General features: G+C 35.5%; 2 protein-coding genes across 3 annotated transcripts; both read left to right on the forward strand.

The window, feature by feature from the left end:
* The first annotated feature begins 8,821 nt into the window (after window positions 1-8,821).
* LOC143604514 (uncharacterized) lies at window positions 8,822-10,910 on the forward strand. Its single transcript, XM_077080970.1, has 2 exons — window positions 8,822-9,443; window positions 10,165-10,910. The coding sequence occupies exons 1-2, from the start codon at window positions 8,871-8,873 to the stop codon at window positions 10,897-10,899; spliced, it is 1,308 nt and encodes a 435-aa protein (XP_076937085.1). The 5' UTR covers window positions 8,822-8,870; the 3' UTR covers window positions 10,900-10,910.
* A 1,602-nt stretch (window positions 10,911-12,512) lies between these two features.
* On the forward strand, window positions 12,513-20,890 carry LOC143604512 (uncharacterized). Of its 2 annotated transcripts, none has more exons than XM_077080968.1 (8): window positions 12,513-12,574; window positions 13,656-13,759; window positions 13,843-14,077; window positions 14,342-14,403; window positions 15,695-15,776; window positions 15,902-16,313; window positions 17,363-17,764; window positions 20,857-20,890. In XM_077080968.1, exons 1-7 carry the CDS (start codon window positions 12,532-12,534, stop codon window positions 17,703-17,705), a joined length of 1,281 nt encoding a protein of 426 aa, XP_076937083.1. In that variant the 5' UTR covers window positions 12,513-12,531; the 3' UTR covers window positions 17,706-17,764; window positions 20,857-20,890. The 2 variants fall into 2 exon arrangements, with proteins under 2 accessions (XP_076937083.1, XP_076937084.1); XM_077080969.1 differs by lacking the exon at window positions 20,857-20,890 and adding an exon at window positions 17,950-18,132 and having other exon boundaries at window positions 17,363-17,880.
* The last annotated feature ends 1,827 nt before the right edge of the window (window positions 20,891-22,717 follow it).

Here is a 22,717-nt window from a genome sequence, read left to right on the forward strand (position 1 = left end):
TTGAGTTAAAAGAATATTGTTTTGGGGGAAAGAAATTCTGGTGTAGGAACAAATTATATTTGTATATGATAAAAAATCAAGAGGGAAGAAAAACAAGTTACAAAAAAGATGAATTATTTATATATTTTTTAAATTATTTTAGTTTGATTAATTATATCAATTGATGCGTTCTAAAAAGAAAAGTTATGTCAATTGAAAAGATAAACTAATAGTTTCTTTAGTTGTATTAATTAAGGAGAGAAGATATTTATGGTTGCAATTAAACTATTTTTATTTATTTTTAAATCTTTATGATTTCAAATAAAACTTGTGGCCTATATTGATTTTTCGTACTTCTTGCACTAAAATGATTTATTGCTTGAATATATATATATATATATATATATATATATATATATATATAGGGTTATGTTAAAATAAAAACCCACTTGAGTTGTGAAAACTCTAGAAACCCATTCTCAACCACATGTTTTTAATTAAAGTTTAAATCTTGTGGTCCACAATTAAAATTAATAAAAAATGTAAACATATATATAACATTTTCTCTCTCCTGAAAACATATATAATAATTAGTAAAAAAATGTTAAAAAATAGCAAAAAAATGTTTTTTTGATTTTTTGATATTTTGTATTAAATGTAACAGCATATATTACATGTGTAAAAAAAACAAAATAAAACGATGTTACATAGGGTTTTCATAACTCAAGTGAGTTTTCATTTTATACTTTCCCTATATATATATATATATATATGATTGATTTCTTTTGAGAACCACTTTGAGTTTTAAGAACTCGAAAGAAGTCGATGTAACAATTTTTTTTGAATTTTTTTTACATGTATGTAATATATGTAGGTTACATGTACGTCGAAAAATTATAGAATTTTTTACGCACCGAGTCGACTTTTTACATAGTTGTAACAAACGTTTAAATTAGTGTAATCATTGTACATCTTTATTCTATCTTCTACTTATTTTTTTAATCACATTTAATCTCAACTACATATTCTAATATATTTAATTAAATGCGTAGTCAATAATGAAGTTCTTAATTTCTTAAAACTCAATAAGGTTCTTAAATTATCCCTCCCTTATATAAATAAGGTTAGGTTAAAATAAAACCCACTTGAGTTGTGAAAACTTTAGAAACCCAGTCTTAACCACATGTTTTTAATCAAAGTTTGAAACTTGTAGTCTATAATTAAAGTTAATAAAAAATGTTTACATTTTTTCTCTCCTGAAAAATATCTTTAAAAGTTAAAAAAATGTAAAAAAATACGTAATTTTTTTTTATTTTTTGATATTTTGTATTAAATGTAACAACATATATTACATATGTAAAAAGAAAAAAAAACCGATGTTACATAGGGTTTTCACGGGTTTTCACGACTCAAAAGGGTTTTCAAACTATACTTCTCATATATATATATATATATAAATGAAAACTCATTTGAGTTGTGAAAACCCTATGTAACATCATTTTTTTTCTTGTTACATGTAATATATGTTGTAACATTTAATACAAAACATCGAAACATCAAAAAAAAAATGTTTTGCTATTTTTTAACATTTTTTTACCAATTTTTATATATGTTTTCAAGAGAGAGAAAAAGTTATATTTATATTTACGTTTTTTATTCACTTTAATTATAGACCACAAGATTTAAACATTAATTAAAAATATGTGGTTGAGAATGAGTTTCTAGAGTTTTCACAACTCAAGTAGGTTTACTTGAGTTGTGAAAACTCTAGAAACTCATTCTCAACCACATATTTTTAATTAATGTTTAAATCTTGTGGTCTATAATTAAAGTGAATAAAAAACGTAAATATAAATATAACTTTTTCTCTCTCTTGAAAACATATATAAAAATTGGTAAAAAAATGTTAAAAAATAGCAAAACATTTTTTTTTTTGATGTTTTGATGTTTTGTATTAAATGTTACAACATATATTACATGTAATAGAAAAAAAAAACGATGTTACATAGGGTTTTCGCGGGTTTTCACAACTTAAGTGAGTTTTCATTTTAACCTTACCCTCTCTCTCTCTCTATATATATATAACTAGGCAGAAAGTTTTTCCTAGATCTTATGGTGAACAGTGAGAAAATCTCTCCCAAATTGTGTTAGAACTAGAGGGAATCGTGAAAACTGTAGATAAACAAACACGTAGCAAAACCAGGGACACCTGGCAACAAAGCAAATGACCAAGATGACAAGCACTATACAAACATCACAAAAGCAAGGTACAATACACATTGCAGACACTCTCCCGAAAATGCAATATTATAAATATGTTATGAGTTATGACATTATTTAGAATAATACTTACAACAAATCTATTATCTATGTGAGAATTGTTTGTTTGTTGAGACTTACTTGAGACATCTTAGCAGGATGATTCCAAGGTATAACATTGTATTTCACATATATGTGCTAAGTGCTACCTTCATGAATTCACCTGGGGATTCGAATATGGATAATCTCACAGCTATTATTTTAGATTTGGCAAACTAATGCAAGAGGTATATATGATGTTCAAGAAACACCATTCCCAAAATGATACTTCATGCACAAGGGCTTTAATGTGTTAATTATATGCAAATACCTCATCAAAGCACTGAAGCAGACACGCATTGATGTTAAAGAAGGGTAATTAGATACTTTCATTTCAAACAATCAAATTAATTATCTAAAACTCAATTAAAACTCAATAATTAGATAATTATTAAAAGAATAATCATTTAATCACCCTAAAAATCACATTTATTTGTTTGACTCAAGTCATGCACCTTTATTTGGCCAGACCCACATGTACCCAACCTATGCGCATCACAAAGCAACCTGTTGATGAGATCCCTTGCTTCTGGAAACCTAAGATGATTTCTCCAGTGAACCCTTAGCATTCAACAATATTAATTGCATAAATTTTGATATTACAAGATATATTAAGATGAAAATCATATAAGAAAATGACAAAAGAATTATATGTGCTCTTGTAAGTAGCAAAAAGTAACATTAGATTTGATCATTTCAGTTTAAGAGAACACAATGATACAGAATGTAATGTAAAAGCAAGTAACAGGTTAGTGAAATGAATATTTATACAATATATATGTTACCAAAAAACAGCTTTCGTCATTGAGAATCTGAGATAAGAAAAAAAACACTCACCAAAAAATGTTTCATTGAGAGTCGAACTCAAGACCTCCCGCTTACTAAACGGGTGCGCTAACCAACTGAGCTATGAAAGCAAGTTGGAATACATCCCTTACATATCTTTTTCAGTCCATAAAACTATCACTTCCCATCACAAGAAATGGATAGGAGTGCACTAAAATGTGGTTGCTAATGGCTATCTAAGATAGCTACAAAAGGAGCCATAACATTGAGATTTGAACTCAAGACCTCCCGCTAATTACTAAACGAGTGCTCTAACCATCTGAGCTACGAAAGCTGGTTAAGATTCGTACCCTGCATTCCCCTCTCATTTTATAAAAACTATCACTTCTCACCACAAGAAATGGATCAGATTGCAATGGTGCACTGCATGTTTCCCACAATCCCACCATAAGATGATTACATCTCTAGCCATGACTTCAAACATCATATATCAATGGGAGCTCCTTATAACTACTAAAACAATCATCAACAAAGGTTTAAAGAAACAAATGTAGAAGTGTGCTAGCCTAAGCCATCCGGCTCATGTGCTCACAGTGTCTAATATGATGGACTGCTTCATCAGTATGAGTTCCGGTTCTCACAAACCGTGGAGCAAGAAAAGAAGGTTCAATTTGTGCAAGCCAGATTCAAGATTGTGTCATTCTTGAGTTTGTAAAATATCCAATGGTTTAACCCTCGAATACTTTGAGCCGCGTACCAAAAGCTGACCATGAACTAATGAGATTTGTGGAAGCAGGTTGTTGTCTGAAGAGCAAGTGAGTATTTGAGCCAGTCCCTAAATGGGATTCATGTAGAAGGGAAATAACTGCCTATATAGTTAAAGCCGCTTTCTTTTTCGGGAAAAGGGTATTTAGTTCTTGTTCAAATGGTGGCATCAAGAAAAGAGAAGGGCAGAATAATTATCGCATTTCATGATTACCGGCTTGAAGAAATCTTTGATCTTGATCACAAAACAAAAGCTTTTCATTATCATCATAATCGATCATGAATATATATGAGGAATGAATATTTGGGAGAATTTATCGGTCCATTATTAGGGAATAAGTTGAATAACAGAAGTAGCCAAGAAACATTTGGAAATAGTTCACAAAAAAGATCATCTAGGTCTGCTCCACAGTCAACGAGCAAGTCACGACTCAAACTGTTAAATCTGCCTCTTAACTAACAATATACGGTGTGTGTTAGCTGTTCAAAGGGAAACTAACAATATAAAGGGTTGGTATTGCTACATATCTTTATCAAGCGGTAAATAACAAACTATCTACACTGCTTTTCTCTTATCAAGATCAGGTAAACAAGACATACATATTGATTCAACTGGTAAAGGAGTTGATGAAATTGTCCCTCTTACACATAGATTGCATCATGGCATCACGATCCACGTTAATTAGATTAAGAGCATGTTTGGGATTGAGTTTGAAAAATGCTTATTGGCTTATTGACTTTTGACCAAGGTTTTCCGGTTATAGCCGCTGACCAAAACTAATTCCCAAACTAGCCAGACTATTCCATCGGATCTGACGGAAACCATTGCTATTCCGACGGAATTTTTAGCCTATCCCGACGCGCCACATTGCTTGATAATCCGTCGGATCCGACGTTCTAAGGAATTGACCGACCAATAAGCCAGAAGAACCGTCGGAGGAGAAGACAGTCAGCTCCGACGGAAACAATGGCTGAATAGTCGGATCCGACTGTCTTTTACTCCGTCGGAAATTTAAAAATCTCGTCGGTTTCATTATTATTTTTATATATCTACATGTTAGTTTATCTTCCTCTTTATCTTTTCTTTTAGGGATCCCTTTCTTTTATCTCCATCCATGATTTTTTCTACAAGAACACATGTCGGACGAGTACAATTCTCAGCCGCCACCAAAGACATCAGCGTGGGTCCTGCATAAGTGGAGGCGCCCAAAAAACAACTCTGAGTCGTCATCTTCCGTGGATTGAAGGCCCGTTGAAGAAACTTGCGTTTCCGAACGACCACCAAAAAGGGAATGGGCTATTCCAGACGACGTGTCAGACAATTGGTCTGTTAATGCCGAAGAGTTTTATAATAGTGGTGACTCTCCGTTTTGTTATTCTGCCATCTTTTTTCAACAATTAAAGCTTGACAAACGTTTCTGGGGCACCTTGTTAGGTTATGCGTGTAATGGATACTTGTCCGCCAAGGTAACGGAAACTAATACATTTTGATGATAGTTTCTTAATTTTTTTTATTAAATTTTATTAATCTTTAGCACATACACGGTTGGGTTGGAAGAATATGTGTTGGACGGTTCTACCACCCCATTTCTACGAGTATTTGGTAGACTCATGTAACAAAATGGCCATTATCTATGCTGATGGTAAAATGAAACCATACCCTTCGTTTTACATGTTGATTTTGTTTAATTTCCAGTTTGTATTGAAAGACATCATTGGTCACTTTTGTTGGTAATCCTGTATCAGAAAGACATCATTTTAGTTTCCATTGGAGCCGACTATCTTCTCCTCCGACGGTTTTTCTGGCTTATCAGTCGGCCAAATCCTTAGAACATCAGATCCGACAGATTATCAAGCAATGTGACGCATCGGGATAGGCTAAAAATTCCGTAAAATGGTTTCCGTTAGATCCGACGGAATTAGCCCTGGTGCACCATGATCACATTCCATAACCAATTCGAATCAGACCCAGTACTATCTACATATAGAAATATATTACCTGTGAGGGGCACATCAAGAACAATAATTTGGTGTAGAATCTTTGATACGAAGAGCCTTGGATGGATCACTGCGGTTCTTATTCAGAGGTGAATGCTTAAGTTTGAGAATTTGATTGTTCGGTCAATGATTGTTGGTGACTTTGCTGTTTAGGACTTGTTTGACTGTTTGGATTCTTCGAGTTTAGGTGCAAATACTAAACCAAAACAGTAAGCAGGATTAGGGGCGGATCTACCTTATAGGTACCGGGTCCATGTGAACCCACTGAATTTCCGATTTTTAGTAGAACGTCAATTCGATCTGGGCTAATAAGTAATGTCTTGGCTAGCAAGTTAGGTTAGTCTATATAAACCAGACATTATAGAATGCACATGTGAGATGCAACCGAGTTAGGGTTCATCTAGAGATGTAACCGAGTTAGGGTTCATCTAGATGTAACCGAGTTAGGGTTCATCAAGAGTCAAACCGAGTTAGGGTTTGAGAGTTGTAATCAGTTTTTTGAGTTATATTTTCTAATTAATATAAACGAGAGTTATTCGTTAGTTCGTGTTTGATTATCGTTCCGGGACTTGAATTGGTATCAGAGCGGTTGCGCTCTTGGTGTTTATCGATCAAAGTTGTGATCGATTAGGAGACCGAAGACTCAAGACGTCGAACAAAGCTGTGATTGACTAGAAGGGGTCACCTTGTTGCTGTTGGATCTTGTTGGTAGCATTAATTCATTATAACTTAATATCATCACCGTCACAGTTGATTGCAAGGAATTATTTTTTGTGATTGAGAATATTAATAATCACAGAGTCAGAGTGCAAGATTTTGGAGGCTACAGTCATTCTTGGGAATTGAAGAAGCTTACGAAGACCTTTTTTTGTCTTTGGTGTTGACTTCGAATTCAAGAAACCTAACAGGTCTTTTAGTTTTTGGTTTGGCCGGTGATTCTATTTTATTTGAGTTGAACGAGTAGGTTCAATTCAGAGTTAGTGTTTTTATTCGGGTTAAACGAGTTATGTTTAGAACAAGATTTTGATTTGAAAGATGTGCTCGTGCTTTGATTCGGGAACAAGAGATGATCAAGGAAGATTGATGTTCGCTCGATTAGATTACTGGAATCGTAGCCAAAGGAGTGGTTATACGAGTTCATACGACCGAGTGAATGGTCGGGGACAGGGTCATAGAGGTTGTCGAGTTCGGGAGAGCCGAAAGAACACAGTCATGGATCAAGAGAAGTTCCGGGGAGATCAAGACCAAGATGGTTGTGAAAGCCAAGAAGGTCAAGATCATGGTTCGAATCAGACATGTGAAGAAGACAAGTTTGAAGACAAAGGTTCACCTATTTCGAGTCGGAAATTATGGGGTGATTGTTGGAAGTAATTTCGCACTCTAAGTCACAAGTCGGTGAACTTGAGGGACCAATGTTGATAACCTGGTCATAGTTGGTTATATTTTCTAATTAGATTATGTTTCCTAATTGTATTAATCTAATAAGGAAATATAACCAACTATGACCAGCTTATCAACATTGGTCCCTCAAGTTCACCGACTTGTGACTTAGAGTCCGAAATTACTTCCAACTGAACGTTTATATAAAAAGCTACAGTGAACCCATAAATAAATGTAGAGTGAACCCATAAACAAAAAGATCAAATGCTCTGTTGGTTTAGTCTTTGCTTTATAACTGTAAGAACCTGGGTTCTAACCTCTTCTGTAGCGTGTTTTCATTTTTTTAAAAATATATAGCTGCAAATCTGCAATGATAATTATATACGATTTAAATCATTACTGCGTAATTTAGTTTGTATATAACTTTAGAAATGCACACTGCGACCTTATTAGTATGGGGTCATTACCACTGGTTCAGAGATGCAATCGCAATGGTTAGCCACAATTTTAGTGTATATAATTAATAAACTAAACTTGTTAAAGTTTGCCAAGAGGTAGCAACATGATTTTATTTTTATTTTTTAGTTTCTAAAGATGTTTTTTTTACTACGTTTTTCTATTGTGTGATGAACCTTACCCGACCCAAGCTGAACCGTCGAACCGACCCGAAAATTTTTATATCCAAATTAGAGCATCTAAAACGAGTGAATCCACTGGAAAAAAATTCCAGGATCACAAGAACAAGATCGGATCGATACACTAGGGATACCAAATTTTTGAAAAAGTGGACATCCAAAAGGGTTCATCTCTATATGGTATCGGTATCATTTTGGTAACAGTACTGGAAATACCGATACCAAATTTTAAAAAAAACGGGTATACCTAATAACGTACCAAACCTATTGATACGGTACTGGTACTTGGTACCAAGTGCTCATCACTACTCCTAATGCTTAGCCACCGCTTTTCTGCTCTAAAATCATATATGGCTAAATTTTGATAGACTAAAAACTAATGTAAGTTTTAGAGAAAATTTCAGTCTAAATGTCTATTCCAGTATTTTTCTCATAATTAAAAGCACATATAAAGACATTGGGCTAACAAATTAAATACTGATTTCTGCTATGAAATGAAATAAGGTATTGATTCGTTAAATGAATTCTTTATAGTTTTGTGCAACTTTAAGCACAATGGAATTTGTTTCCAGGGACATGGTGTAGTGGTAATGGTAATATGTCATACTGATTTATAGGTGAAGAGTTCAAATAATACAAGCTACATGTAGATGTGATTTCTAGGAGCATTTAGGAATACGTTACTTTGCCATTAAAAATATTAATGATAATATAATAATTAAGCCGGCATTGCATTTTCTTTAGATCAAGTAAACGTCATTATCTACTTACTTTTTCAACGAAGCTCCATCGCATTAAATCCCCCAACCACATAATCTTTGAAATACGGTTTTTATTTCAGAGCATATTATCCCAATATGGCTTCTATGTCCCATGGGATATATTAATAGGTTCGTTTGATACGCGCGAGCGCACATACGCATATATCTTTTTCTGTGAGCTAATTTAGGTTTTGTGCATTTGAGAAACATGGAGAGGATGGAGACACTTCTTTATGCAGCGTCGGTGGAAGGCAATCCAACAGTCTTGCAAATGTTGCTTCAAAAAGATCCACTGATTCTTGATAAAGTTTCCCTAAACCAACAAGATGACATGCCTCTACATGTTGCATCTATGCTTGGACACATAGACTTTGTCAACGAGATATTAACCCGAAAGCCGAAACTTTGCATGGAATGCGATTCACAAAGACGCTTGCCGCTTCATATAGCATCAGCTAAAGGCCATGTGGATATTGTTAAGGCGTTGTTAGCGATTAACCCTGAGACATGCGGTGCACATGACCGCGATGGGAGGAACGCGCTTCATGTTGCAGCCGTTAAAGGACGGTGTGAAGTTGTGAAAGTGCTTGTGCAAGCTCAACCTCATGCAGCTAGAGCCATGGTGCAGCAGGAGACTATTTTGAATTTATGTGTGAAGTATAACCAACTTGAGGTTTTGAAGATTTTAGTGGAGATTGTGGGTGATCATGAGTTTGTAAACACTAAAGACGCTCATGGGAATACTATACTACACCTAGCTGTTGCTGATAAACAGATTGAGGTATGTGTTAGCCAAGTTTATTATCTGTTATAGTTTTTATTATTTGATTGATCAATTATTTTAATTCTGTTAATTTGTTATATTATCCTGTCTCTGGTTTAATATTACGATAATTATTGACGTATTATCGTTGGTTGGTACATATATTGTATATATGTGTGAACCCTCGGGTGGACAAAAGTGAAATTGCACTAATTTTGACGTTATTTTACTAATCTCGTGAAAATAACGTTAAAAGTGGCGGAAGATTAATCAGGCATCATGTGGTGGCGTTAATAGCCAAAAGACAAGGGTACATGCACCAATCGGCCGGTGTCCCTATGGTTGAGTGTTATGTGTCTTACGCCCAAGGCTTGATGCAAAACTATTATCGAGCCGGAGTCTCACTGGAAGCAGCATCTCTATTCCTACAGGGTAGAGGTAAGGTCGTCTACATCTTACCATCCTCAGACTCTACCATAGCTTTGCTATTGGTGGGGCATACTGAGTACGATGATGATTGACGTATTATCTTTATCACTAGTTGTAATCTCTAGCTATATAAATCATTATCTATTTTTAGTTATTCATTACGTGTATAGAAAATATTATTCATCAATACAGTGTTTTGCAGTTCTTTTGTATCTGAAAAAAAAAACAAATTGTACATTTATTAAGTGTGGAATAGTTTGATTTCCTGTAGTGAATATGACTAATTGATCCTATCTTGAACATTTGTTAGACCATAAACTTCTTGCTATCGAATACAACAATAGAAGTGAATGCATCAAACACGAATGGGGAGACCTTGATGGATATATTGGCTAAAGGTCCGAGAGATGTGAAAGATCAACAAATCATTCGGGCACTAATGCGAGCAGGAGTGGTTGATGCCGAAAATGAAAGTTTGTTGACACAAATCCCTCAAAATTTCAGGAGCAAAATGGGGTTTGGCTACTTGAAGAACAATGATGATTGGTTAGATAAGAAGAGAAACACTTTGATGGTCGTGGCATCATTAATAGCAACCATGGCCTTTCAAGCAGGCACTAATCCCCCCAGCGGCGTTTGGCAAGATGACTCAACCACGGGTTCACCCCATAAGGCCGGATATGTGGTCATGGTACGCAACCATCCGAATTTATACCATATTTTCCTAGTTTGCAACACGGTGGGTTTTGTTTCGACTTTTAGCATTATCTTATTGCTCATCAGTGGATTACCCTTTTTGAAGCATCGGATTTTCATGTGGGTTCTGATGATTATTATGTGGGTTGCTACCGCCTCTATGTCGTTCACTTATTTGATTTCTATATTGGTTTTGACACCAAAACCTGAGTCACGCACATTTATGAATGTAGTATTTGGTATCGTGTTGCTATGGTATGGCTTAGCGACTCTTCTAGTTGCGGGGCACACCATCGGGCTAATAAAGCTCTTCCGAAAGTTGCCATTCTCTAAAAGAAGGCCGTCTTGAGTCCAATGGTCATGCATGCATTATACGTCAAGGTTGTATACATATATATGTGGTCACATGTCACATGTTGATACATATATTAAAATATGCTCATAAATTTCAGTTCGTTAAATTTAACACTATGGTTAAATCTCTCACAAGGCTTGTTAATATTCCTTTGTAGTTGTTGCTTTCAGTTTTAATTTGTTCCTTTTCCTTGTATTGCCTTGGGCTTCTAGCTAATTGTTTAGTTAAATAAATCATTAAATTTTATTTAGTTAAATAATAGAGAAAAACCGAACCGAACCGAACATGTCTATCCTTTTGTGCATATTACGACTTTCTATTTTTTGGGTTTCTCTTTCGGTTGCTACAGGGAGTGTCGGTATCGTATTTGCCTGACGTAATGAACGAACCGATATTGATCAAATTCCCGCTATGTCCCAGCCGCAACGTGCGGGTTGGATATCTCTAGTTATAATTTAAACGTTTTGTGGGAATTTTGCAAATAAATTTAAACATACGTAAATAAATAAAAAGGAATCTATTATTTAACAGATTGGGTTTTGCAATTCAAAAACGGGTAGTGGCGCAGCTTGTTGCCCGTTTGCCTTCTGTTTCGATGTAATCTGAATTAACCTTTTAATGGATTTGGGCATATTATTTAGATTTACATAAATATATATAAAAAGAAATCCTTGATCAAATTGTTGAGAACTTGATATGCTTGCTTCCAACATGACTAAGAAATGGGTTACTTCAAAGGGCGATTGTGTCTTTTAGTTTTTTAAACATTCCAAATTATTTTGTAAACTTATCAACCAAACGTCTTAGCACTTTCGTTCGAATTAATCGCATGAAGTTATTTTAAGGAAACCCATGAAGTCGCTATTCAAATCAGATGAATAATAGCATGACGGCTCGTATTTGTTGGTGAAATGATTATTGTCACACGCCTAATTGCACGTAATGCTATCAATCGAAGTGCCCTAAGCTGTCCTATTTGCCCCTCCACGTCATTGGCACGTAAAAAACGGAGCTTAAAAGTCCCTCTCCATAACGCTCCACTATGGTTTGTCGCTCCTTTGTTGCCCCCGTTATATATATACATATATATGCATGCTTGTGTATGAGAGAGAGAGAGAGATGCAGGCCCCACCATCCCCCCGTGTCACCCCTTCATTGTGATGTAGCCCCCCCGAAATAGCCCCCCATCGGTGTTTCCTCCCGCGTCGCCTCTTTGTAGCCCATAATGGGTGGTCTAAATATATCTCACCAGAAAAATAAAAACTTTGAAGTTAGTGTTCAAATTTGACGAATAATATCACAATAACTTGCATTTTTTTTTTTGGCAAAACAACTGAAATACTATCACGTGACGTATTAATACTCTCTCCGACAACATCCACTAAAAGTAACAATAAACATACCTAACAATAATCATCATCATCATCAAAACGTACCAACAATTCAAACTTTTCCAAAAATAACAAAAAAAAAAACGTAACACAACCCACTTTAACAATAACATAACCGAAAACCGAATCGTTTCAAACCGAACCCAAACTAAACAGTAAACACTAAACACATAACTTTCGAGTTTCATAAAAAGCCTCTGAACAATAACCAACCAACCAGAAGCAGCAGTTATCAATGGGGGAACAGTATTGGCGATACGGAGCTTCATCTGACAGAGGTATCCATTATCCATTATCCATCCGTACACCTTCAAATTCATCAATAAACGCGGCATAATTTCATAATTACTGTTTAATTTTTCAATTATCGCCTCTGTAATTAACCTAATTATGCTCCGTTACCGGAATTACGTCTATTGTTAGGGTTTTGAGTCAGTTTTGTGTATTAGTGAATGATTGCTAATTAGTTAGTGTAAATAGTTATGCAATTGTGTCATTGAGTTGACCTAGGTTTTAATTGATGATGTTTTGGGGATTATTGTTTGTTAAGACAATCTAGGGCTCATATGTGTTATGGAAATTTGAAGTTGTGAAACTGAATTATGTGAAAACCCTAGGAAAGGTATTAACATACATGACTGTTCACGAGTCGAGCCCGATTCGAGCCAGGGTGGTTTCGAGCTCGGGCTCGAAATTAAACGAGGCAACTTAGCTAGGCTCTAGCTCGATTTTGAAGTTAAGATCGAGCCAACGAGTCGAGCCATGACTCGAGCCGAGCCTGGGTCGATTTTGGCTCGGTTACAAAAATGATCCAAATCAGCTCCAGGATGTTTCAAATCAAATTTTTATAGCTAGTTTTATTCGAGCTTTATCGAACGAGCCACGAGCTTTGAGCCTCGAGTTTTTTGAGCAGCTTATAACATATGGTGCATTAATTTATTATTATTATTTTTAAATAATGAAGTCTATTTAATCGATTATATTGTAAAACCGGAGTTATTGTATTCTTAAGGTTTTCGAGTCAATTTTGATTAACAGAATAACAGTCAATGAAGCTTAGTGAAAAGAATTAATCAGTTTTGGACCTAAGTTTCAGTTTATTCGTGAAACACGTAAGATTGATTTTGTTATCAAGTACTTTGTCTCGTGTGTTTGTGTAGAGTATTACAGTCGATGGAGTTTTGGGGATTCTAGTTTGTCGAGCGATCTAGGGTTCATTATTTCATATATTTTTTACTGTTATGGAAATTTGAAGTTGTAAGACGGAATTATGTGAAAACCTTAGGAAACATGCTAAAATATGTTGCATTATGTTTTTATACAAGATTTTGTAAATCAAGTCCATTCTTTCTGTGACAGCAACCTATACTGGTTATACACCATCTGATTCATCGACATTACCATCTCAACAATGGCGGACCTCTCATACTGACCTGAGTAGCTCATCTCTTATACAAAAAGATGTAAGAACTAAGAATTACACATGATTCTTTTTGTTGATATATTAGCTAATGACATGTTTGCTTTTGGATACTTCTATTTAAAGATACTGGGAACGAGCGTTGGTGCTTGCCCCGAGCCTGCTTCTAATGGCTACCCGTCTACTTATGAAGATCCGTATTTAGTTGGAAGAAGAGATATTATACATGGAAGTGGGCCTGGGATTTCCAGCATATTAAATGACAGGCCCGATTCCTTGACGAAGGCTGATGTTGGTTGGGAATTTAATGTTTTATTTGTGGATGCACTCCCGTCTGACTGTTCCCGAAGAGAAGTATCTCGTATCCTTTTTAGATTGTTGTTGATCTTATGTAGTTTTAATAATCATATTTGAGACTTCTTATTGAGAAAAAAAGTGTTTTAGATCAACGGATTGCGTATGCGTGTCCGTTATCTGTCAATTGATTGTCTAGAGAGTGAAAATGAAGTTGCAATTAATTTGAACTTTAATGCTTACAGTTAATATCAGATAAATGATGCGCATGTGTATATATTGTCTAATGAAGTTATTGACTTGGAAGTTGCTCCTTGACACCTGGCAAAAGATCTGTTCCGTCCTTTCCCTGGCTTTAAAGAAATTAGACTTGTACACAAGGAGCCAAGACATGTAAGATTGATAGTTTTATACTTTTATATATATTTGTCTTTACTTTATTCTTATGATTGGTAACAGCGTTTTGTTTATATTATTAGTTTAGTTTTTCCTTTTATACTATAATGCATAAAGATAACCCTTAAAAAGTATTTTTTTCAAAAAGGAAAGCATGCTTGTTGAAGTAAGCCGCATGGGTATAGAATGTCAAAGCCCTTATAATTTTAAAACAAACAGTTGGTAGCAGATAAATTAAATTCGAATACATGCATATGGCCCTTGTTAACATGAAAATCCCCTACTAAGAGTAAACAAGGAAAAAGTGAAAAGAAATGTAGACAAAAGAGACATGTTATGAGGCGTATAAGTTTGTGCATGGATTTTTAGGTGATCAAGTGATTTATTATGTGTAAAGCAATCTTGAAGTTTGCAGGGTTTTGGTCTTCTTATGCTATTTTCTTACATAGTCTCTACTTGTACATAGTCCAATAGTATTGTTTTGACTATTAATCAAATGTCTAAGATACCATTACATAAAGCCCACATAAAGAGGATTTTGTGGCAATTGCAACAAACAAATTGTGAAGAAGTAAAACACAGTTATTTTTTTTTTGATAATTGCGCTTATAATTAGAAGGTACGTGATAAAAACAAATGCAATTACATTTCACACAATTAAATTGCTAAAAGAATATCTGTATATAAGGTGCATTCTTGTCCTCAAGTTGGAAGTGCATAACATATGCACATATAATTTGTTCCCTAGATATGATATCTGTATTTAAGTTGCAGTTTAAAGTATTATTAGCACATTACTACGATGTATGTTGTTTAAAACCCGAATATTACTATGATGTAAGAGATATTGGTTACAATTCGGTGCAACTGAATGAGAGATTTACTTCAGATGAATGTTGGCACACATGGGTTTTCATTCTTACTCAGTTTAAGAACATCAATTTGGTTTTTCTGGGCTGATCTGTAATTTTGGAACCTAATGTCTTCTTTCCATCTTTGATCATGCCTTTTTTAGCTGAATAAATGATTAGTGCAGAATGCAGCCTTTCCTTTTTGATGTTAGGTTCACAAATTTCAATACATCATGTCTGTTTTGACAGTTTGAAATACTACATGTCCTCTTTGGAAGTTAGAAAATTTTAGGATCTTTTCCAATATTTTATGATTATGGGATTATTGTTAGAAATTTAGAATTGTGTATAAATGCAATCTGCTTTTTAATCCTTAATTAATAATCATGATCAGCTTTGATAGTGTTGGATATTTACGTTATTATCGTCAATTGCAGAGTGCAGATAAACCCATGGTTTTGTGCTTTGTTGAGTTTACAGATGCCAATCGCGCTTTGACTGCTATGGAAGCCCTTCAAGGTTTGGCCAATCTACTAAACTTAAACTTAGAATTTGTTGAATTTTCTTCTTTAAATGTTAATTGTTTTGGTAATTGGTAGCTAATGTTGAGAAGTTAATATTTTAGTGTATGGGATGCTATGCAGGTTACAAGTTTGACAACAAGAAACCTGATTCACCATCCTTGCGAATACACTTTGCTCATTTTCCATTTAAACTGCCGTCTGATGATGATGCTCGTGTTTCATCTCAAGCACCGCCTGATGGTGCTCGTTTTCCATCTCAACCATCGCCAAATGGTGCTCGTTATTCATCTCAACTACTGCCCGATAGTGCTGCTTATCCTTCTAAACTACCTCATGGCAGTGCTCATATTTCATCTCAAAAACCGCCTAGTAGTTATTATTCTTCATCTCAACTACCACCTGATAGTGCTGTTTTTTCATCTCAACTACCGCCCAATAGTGCTCATGTTCCATCTCAACTATCGGTTAATAGCGCGCATTCTCCATATCGACTACTGTCACATAGGGAGGAGCAAGATGTTGCTGTTTTAAGGTAACTACAACATTATATGCCTTTGCTGGTCATTTTGAAATACCTTGTATTAGTTATAACATCTTATTGTTTTTAAAAAGTTCGGAGTTAAAAATTTTCATTAGTTCATTACCGCGATGCTGTTTTTTTACGGATAAACAATGAAGGTATAGGTAATTGCTATCTATAACTTGAGCATTCTAGGTAGAAGTGGGGGTGTTCAAATTTGGCTATCTTGATTTTCGGATAGTAGATTTCAATATCCAAATTTCGGATACAGATTCGCATATTGAAACAGATACCCAAATTGTAAAAAAAGGAAAAAAGAAAGTCGAAAAAACAGTTTCCAAACACATTTCAAACAGACCCAAACATAATTAGTTTTACAAATTGCATGTGTCAATAAACGGTTACCTGCTGAGATAACGAGAAGATAAGGAAGACAACAAGTGAACTGATAAAATGACAACAAGACATCAGGATCATTGTAGATTTGAGATATCTCTCAAGCCACATATGGTTCAGATTCTTTGACTCTCGTGCATTCACCCAATATCCAGACCATAAACGATCTAAACCCACCGGTTCCTCAATAATGAATAAGAAGCCCACCAAAAAAGCTTCTGCAAGTCGGTTCCAGCTATTCCCCCTTTGTTTTTTATGGCATCTCAATTCTCAATTAGTGAAGTGAAGGTGTGAGAGGCTGACATCGGGAGCGAACAAGAATTAAGGATTTAGGTTTGATTTTGAGGCAAACTTTTAATAAACTAATTAATATTTATTATATTCAGATATCGGAATTATCTGAAATTTTTAAAAAAACACTATTCAAATCTGAATCCAAAAATTTAGATTTTCGAATTTCGAATGTTTCAGGTTCGGAATTTGGATACGGGTTCGGATTTGGATTTTTTTGCACGCCCATAGATAGAGGTAGGGACTAAATTCAGTCTTGTCAGCTAAATTTTGTTTGCATTTATTTAAAAAAAACTATTGTTATTTTCATAACATATATATTTGTTTACTAAAGAATATGTATAATTATTTTCTATATGTTTGTATGCTAAAAGGGAGAAAGCGCTGGTCGTTGAAGATGAGGAACCGGTGGTGAAGAAGAAGTTCAAACGTGAACCCTCCAAAAATAAGGAAAGTGCAGAGGCGAATAAGAATCAAGAGAAAAGGTTTTGTATCAAGTGCAAACAAAATCACTATGGTGAGTGCTATAGCTTCAAAAACTGCTATATATGCGGGCAGCCGGGTCACATAGGCAAGGAATGCACAAGCAAACCTCGTCTCTGCTATGGTTGTGGTGAGGCGGGGCACATACACTCGCTTTGCCCCAATGGTCCGAAGCATGAGAAAAAAGGCAAGGGTAGTGGGGCCTCAGCGAAAAAAGGCCCTCCCAAGAAATAAATGTTGTGCTTTCAAGATGATTGCCAATAGGGAGGCTAGAGTCGCCGATTAGCTTAGAGGTATGTTCTTAGTCAAATCTCTACTTGCTAGTTGTATTGTTCACGTGAATTATTCATTTGTATCTACCAAATTTTGCAAACATTTTGATTTACATGCGAATGGGCTACTAGATGAGGTCTTAAGAGTAGAAATAACTAATAGTATCCTTGTGTTAGTGACATAGTGGATTTGGTGGTTGCATGAGGTCTTAAGAGTATAGATGACTAATAGTATTCTTGTGTTAGTGAAATAGGGATTTGGTGGTTGCATGTTAAAGTTGTGGATGGTGAGATTACGAGGATAGACGGGTTTGATGCGATCCATTTGGGTTGATGAGTTAAGTTGACTCTAGAAATGTTTTGGTTCATGTGGGAACATTGAAAGGCATGGTGACAATTTAGTAATAGTGTTCATCATTAAATTTATATTCTACATGAAGAGTGAAGAAGAACGTAAACAATACTCACAAGAAGTGCTTGATATAAAGTTAGTTGCTTGTCAAATTCTCAAAAGTACGACTTTTGGCTTCAGGAAGTCTAGATTTTGGGACACACATTGATGTGCAAAGGTGTGCATAAGTTGTCCGACTTACAAGTAGGCTTGCCTAAACTTGAAGTTGTGTTGAATTGGAATGGGTAACGACCCCATTCATGAATAAAAGCTTCTTGGGGTTAGTTGGATACTATAGAAGATTTATCTAATATATCTTGAAAATAGCTTTTCTGTTGACGAATTGGATAGGGAGGAGTGAAATTATTGTAGACTTGAACACAAGACAAGGTAATGTGTCTCAAAGTTTGAAACAAAGGTTGAGAATATCCGTGTTTTCTTTACCCAAAGGAACCAAGAACGTTATGGTTCATAGTGATGCATTGAAGTTGGAATTTGGTTGTGTGTTAGATGCATCATGGTAAGGTGCCTATGCTTAACCGTGAGAAGCAACACTTCGTCAATGAATTATATATCAGCACTGAGTGTCTACCTTGCAAATTTGGTGACGCTATTTGTTTGTGTTAAATATAGTGATCTAGTATCGTATTGTTAGGGTTTAGTGTTATGTAGCCAACAAGCTCAAAGTTAGGTTTCTCCAGGGTGGGTTTCTGGTTTATCACTTGTATATATTGAGGGTTCGCCCTCTGTTCTAATTACCGTGTACAAATTTAATTTACCATTTACCTTTATATGGTATCAGAGCTAAGTGTCACGGAGCAGTCTCTCGATGCCCTTTGTGGCGCCCGTGGGCTTACCAATTCATCCTGCTTATGATCAGGGTCCACTGGTTTTGTCCTGGCTTGGACTCATCATGCAAGCGGAAACAGCTCGCGGCTTGTTTTCTATTCTTGTCCCAATGTTCCTGTCTTGATTACTTACTCTTGGTTCGGATTCCTGCTTCTCTTTCTTATTTGGATTTGTTCTCTTGTTTCGGATTTCAGTTTCTGCTCTTGACCTGGTTTCCTGTTTTAAGTTTCATACTTGTGTTCCAGTTTGAGATCGCGGTCTTTTTCCAGCTAATTGCTGCTCTGATTCTTTTATAAGTTTCAGATTCCCGTTCTATACTTGTTCAAGATGCAACATGATCATGATGTTATAGTTGAGTAGGTTGTGGTCATGTGCATAACTTTTTTTTATCTATAACCTAACCTGAGTAAAGGTGTTAAATATAGTTATAAGTTAATACTGTTTTGTTAGGATTTAGCTCGACTTAGCTCATGGGCCCAAGTAAGGTTTCTATCACTTAGGGTCTGTTTGGTATGAGGTAATGGAATGGACGAAGGAATGGAATGAACGTGGTAATGGAATGGGTTATTACCATTCCAATGAAATGTTTGGTTACCACATGGAAATGAAATTAATGATGACTTTGCGTTGTTTAGGTAGGAAAGAAAGAGAAAAATAAAATTAAAATGGTAGTAGTGGCAGTGGTGGTGGGAGGTAGGTGGCGGTCGTGACGTTGGTGGACGGTGATGGTAGTTGGTGGTAGCGGGTGGTGATGGTAGTTGGAGATGGGTGGTGGTGGTGGTTTGGGGGTGGTGGGCAGCGGTGACGATGGGTAGTGGTTGGCGGGTGGTGGTGGTGAGGGGCGGGGGGCGACGGTTGATGGTGGCAGCGGGCAGGTGGCGGTGGCGGGCGCTTGGCACTGATGGCGATGGTTGGTGGCGATGGTGGCGGTAACGGTGGTGGTGGTTGGTGGCGTGCAGCGGTGGTGGTGGGTGTTGATGGTGGTGGAAGGGTGGTGAAGGTGATGTAGGGTAAAAGAGGGAATGGAATGAAAAAAAAACATGGGGTATGGATGGAATGAAATTGAGGTGTTTTAGAGGGAATGGAATGGACTAGGTAATGAGTCATTCCATTCCTTTGGTCAACCAAACACACTTTTCTCCGTTCCCTCACAATGGATCATTCCATTCCGCCCTCCGTTCCTGCGTACCAAACGCTACCTTATAGTTACAATATATGATTTATTTCACTATTCACTTTGTATGGAGCATATAATGAACTCATTATACCAAACGCTACCTTATAGTTACAATATTATGATTTATTTCATTATATTGCCCTGCTGGCGGTGCACGCATATAATGTATATATGTGTGAACTCTCGGGTGGGCAAAAGTAAAATTGCACTAATTTTGACGTTATTTTACTAATCTCGTGAAAATAACGTTAAAAGTGGGGGAAGGTTAATCAGGCATCATGTGGTGGCGTTGATAGCCGAAAGACAAGGGCACATGCATCAATCAGCCGGTGTCCCGATGATTGAGTGCTATGTGCCTTATGTCCAAGGCTTGATGCAAAACTACTATCGAGCCGGGGGTCTCATCGGAAGCAGCCTCTCTATCCCTATGGGGTAGAGGTAAGGTTGTCTACATCTTACCCTCCTCAGACCCTACCATAGCATTGCTATTGGTGGGATATACCGAGTACGATGATGATGATGATGATGATGACGATGATATAATGAACTCATTCTCATTAAATCTGTGAGAATTGGGGTTATCACACAGTTAAAAAACTTTAGAACCGTTAACTGGTTGAGTTTTATGGGTCTGGTTTATTTGCAAGCATCTAAAGTTTTTAATGTCAAGTTATTGTTTTTGTTCTTAAAAAACAGGAGGATAGAGTTGATGAATTAAGGAAACAACAATGGCTGAGTATTTGGAGTCTCATGTTAACATCATTAGGAGAAATATGGTTGCATTTGCATTTCAACTTATCCATTTTTATTATCATGAGATTCCTTTGTCGTCAGTTGTCACAAAATTCATTTTTTAGCACATCTTGATTGTTTTGTCAAAAGTTTTTTTTTACTTTGTAAGATGTATGTTTAGCATATCTTTTGAAAATTAGTATATGGGCAACAACTCGTGATGTATAAATTACCGTCTTTTATCTTTGTCTTTGTCTTCATCATTATTTTTGTTTCTAAAGTTAATAGTATTATAACTTATGAGGTTGTATTGTATAATATTTAGATTATATTTTACAATATGGTCTTACAATACATGTGGAAAATGTTGGCATGTATAATATAATAACAATGCTTTATATTAAGATAAATGTATAATGTATATTATAAAATGAAAAGTATAATCTTACAATACATGTGGGATAAGGTTGGCATCTATAATATAATAAAGTGTTCTATATATTTGACAAAAATTCAGTCAAATATGAACACTGTATTCAAGTAATACTAATAGTATTAATTAGAATCATGTGTAGTGTGTATGCAGGCCATTTTTATTCTTTTATTGTATATTATATGAGTTTGTTAAGAGTTAGTTTGTATCTGTTCTTTGAGGTTCCATTATATAGTATTGTATTATAAAGAGTACTTACCTCATTAAAAGATTAAATTACTTTAATGAAGTATATTATTAGCAAAACTAAAAATCGAAAAAGTTAACATATAGACGACAGAGTGAACCCGGCATGATTTTTTAAATGTCAAACTTTAGCCCAAAATCGAAGAACTCACATTTATTAAAATAAAGCCCGAGAGGAATTTGTTCATTCCTCTTCATACTTTCAATTGTACTTAGATTTATAAGTAGCAAATAGTGATCATTTGTTCAGAACGATAGGGATATGGATAGTGATGTAGCTCATCACATCCAAATAGGTTTGTATAGGTGGAGAGCAGCCATGGAGGGTAATGTGTTACAGAAAACTCCCTAGTAACATAAAGGGGGAAATTCTATAGCGTTGCAATTCAACAGACTATGTTATATGAAACAGATTGTTGGACCGACACAGACTCGTAAGCTTGAGGCTACAGAGATGAGAATGCTAAGATGGATGTGTGTATAGAATAATGAAAACCCTGTGAGGTGTAATTTATTATTGATCAACTATATATATACAAGGAAACATAATCAAATACAATCTTCTAACTATGGTAGCAATATAATACTCCAACTCTAATAATATATTATATAATATTCTCTAATAGTGTGGGCACACAAGGCTGGCTCTGAAAGAAATGAGGTTTTCTTGGAAAAGACTCGGGTGACTAGTATGTTGGATAAGATCATAAGATAAGGGAGTAAGAGATTGAGATGGGTTGAGCATGTGAAGATGAGATAGACGATGATGCCAGTTAGAGTCACAGAAGCCATCACTTTGGAGGGGGACGAGGAATAGAGGAAGACCCAACTTGACTTGTGATGAGCGGATTAAGTAGGATTTGATAAACTTACACCTATCTGAGGACATGGTTGTGGATAAGACTTTCTAGAAATGCAGGATAAGACTTGTGATGAACGGGTTAAGTAAAAGGTATTTCTAGAAGCTATCTCTGATAAATGTATGATTCGCATACATCTGACCCTCGAAAGACTCTACTTGACTTTTGTAGGATTTTATCAAATGTGGTTGTCGTCGTTCTTTTATGAACAATAAATACATATCTTTTTTACAAACAACATTATAAATAACTTCTATGAAAAGGAAAAGGCATAAGCCATAAATAT

The sequence above is a fragment of the Bidens hawaiensis genome, unplaced genomic scaffold (genome assembly GCF_021521415.1).
Source record: "Bidens hawaiensis isolate Kalapana, Puna unplaced genomic scaffold, B.hawaiensis_p1.1 tig00065419_1, whole genome shotgun sequence".
Lineage (NCBI taxonomy): Eukaryota > Viridiplantae > Streptophyta > Magnoliopsida > Asterales > Asteraceae > Bidens > Bidens hawaiensis.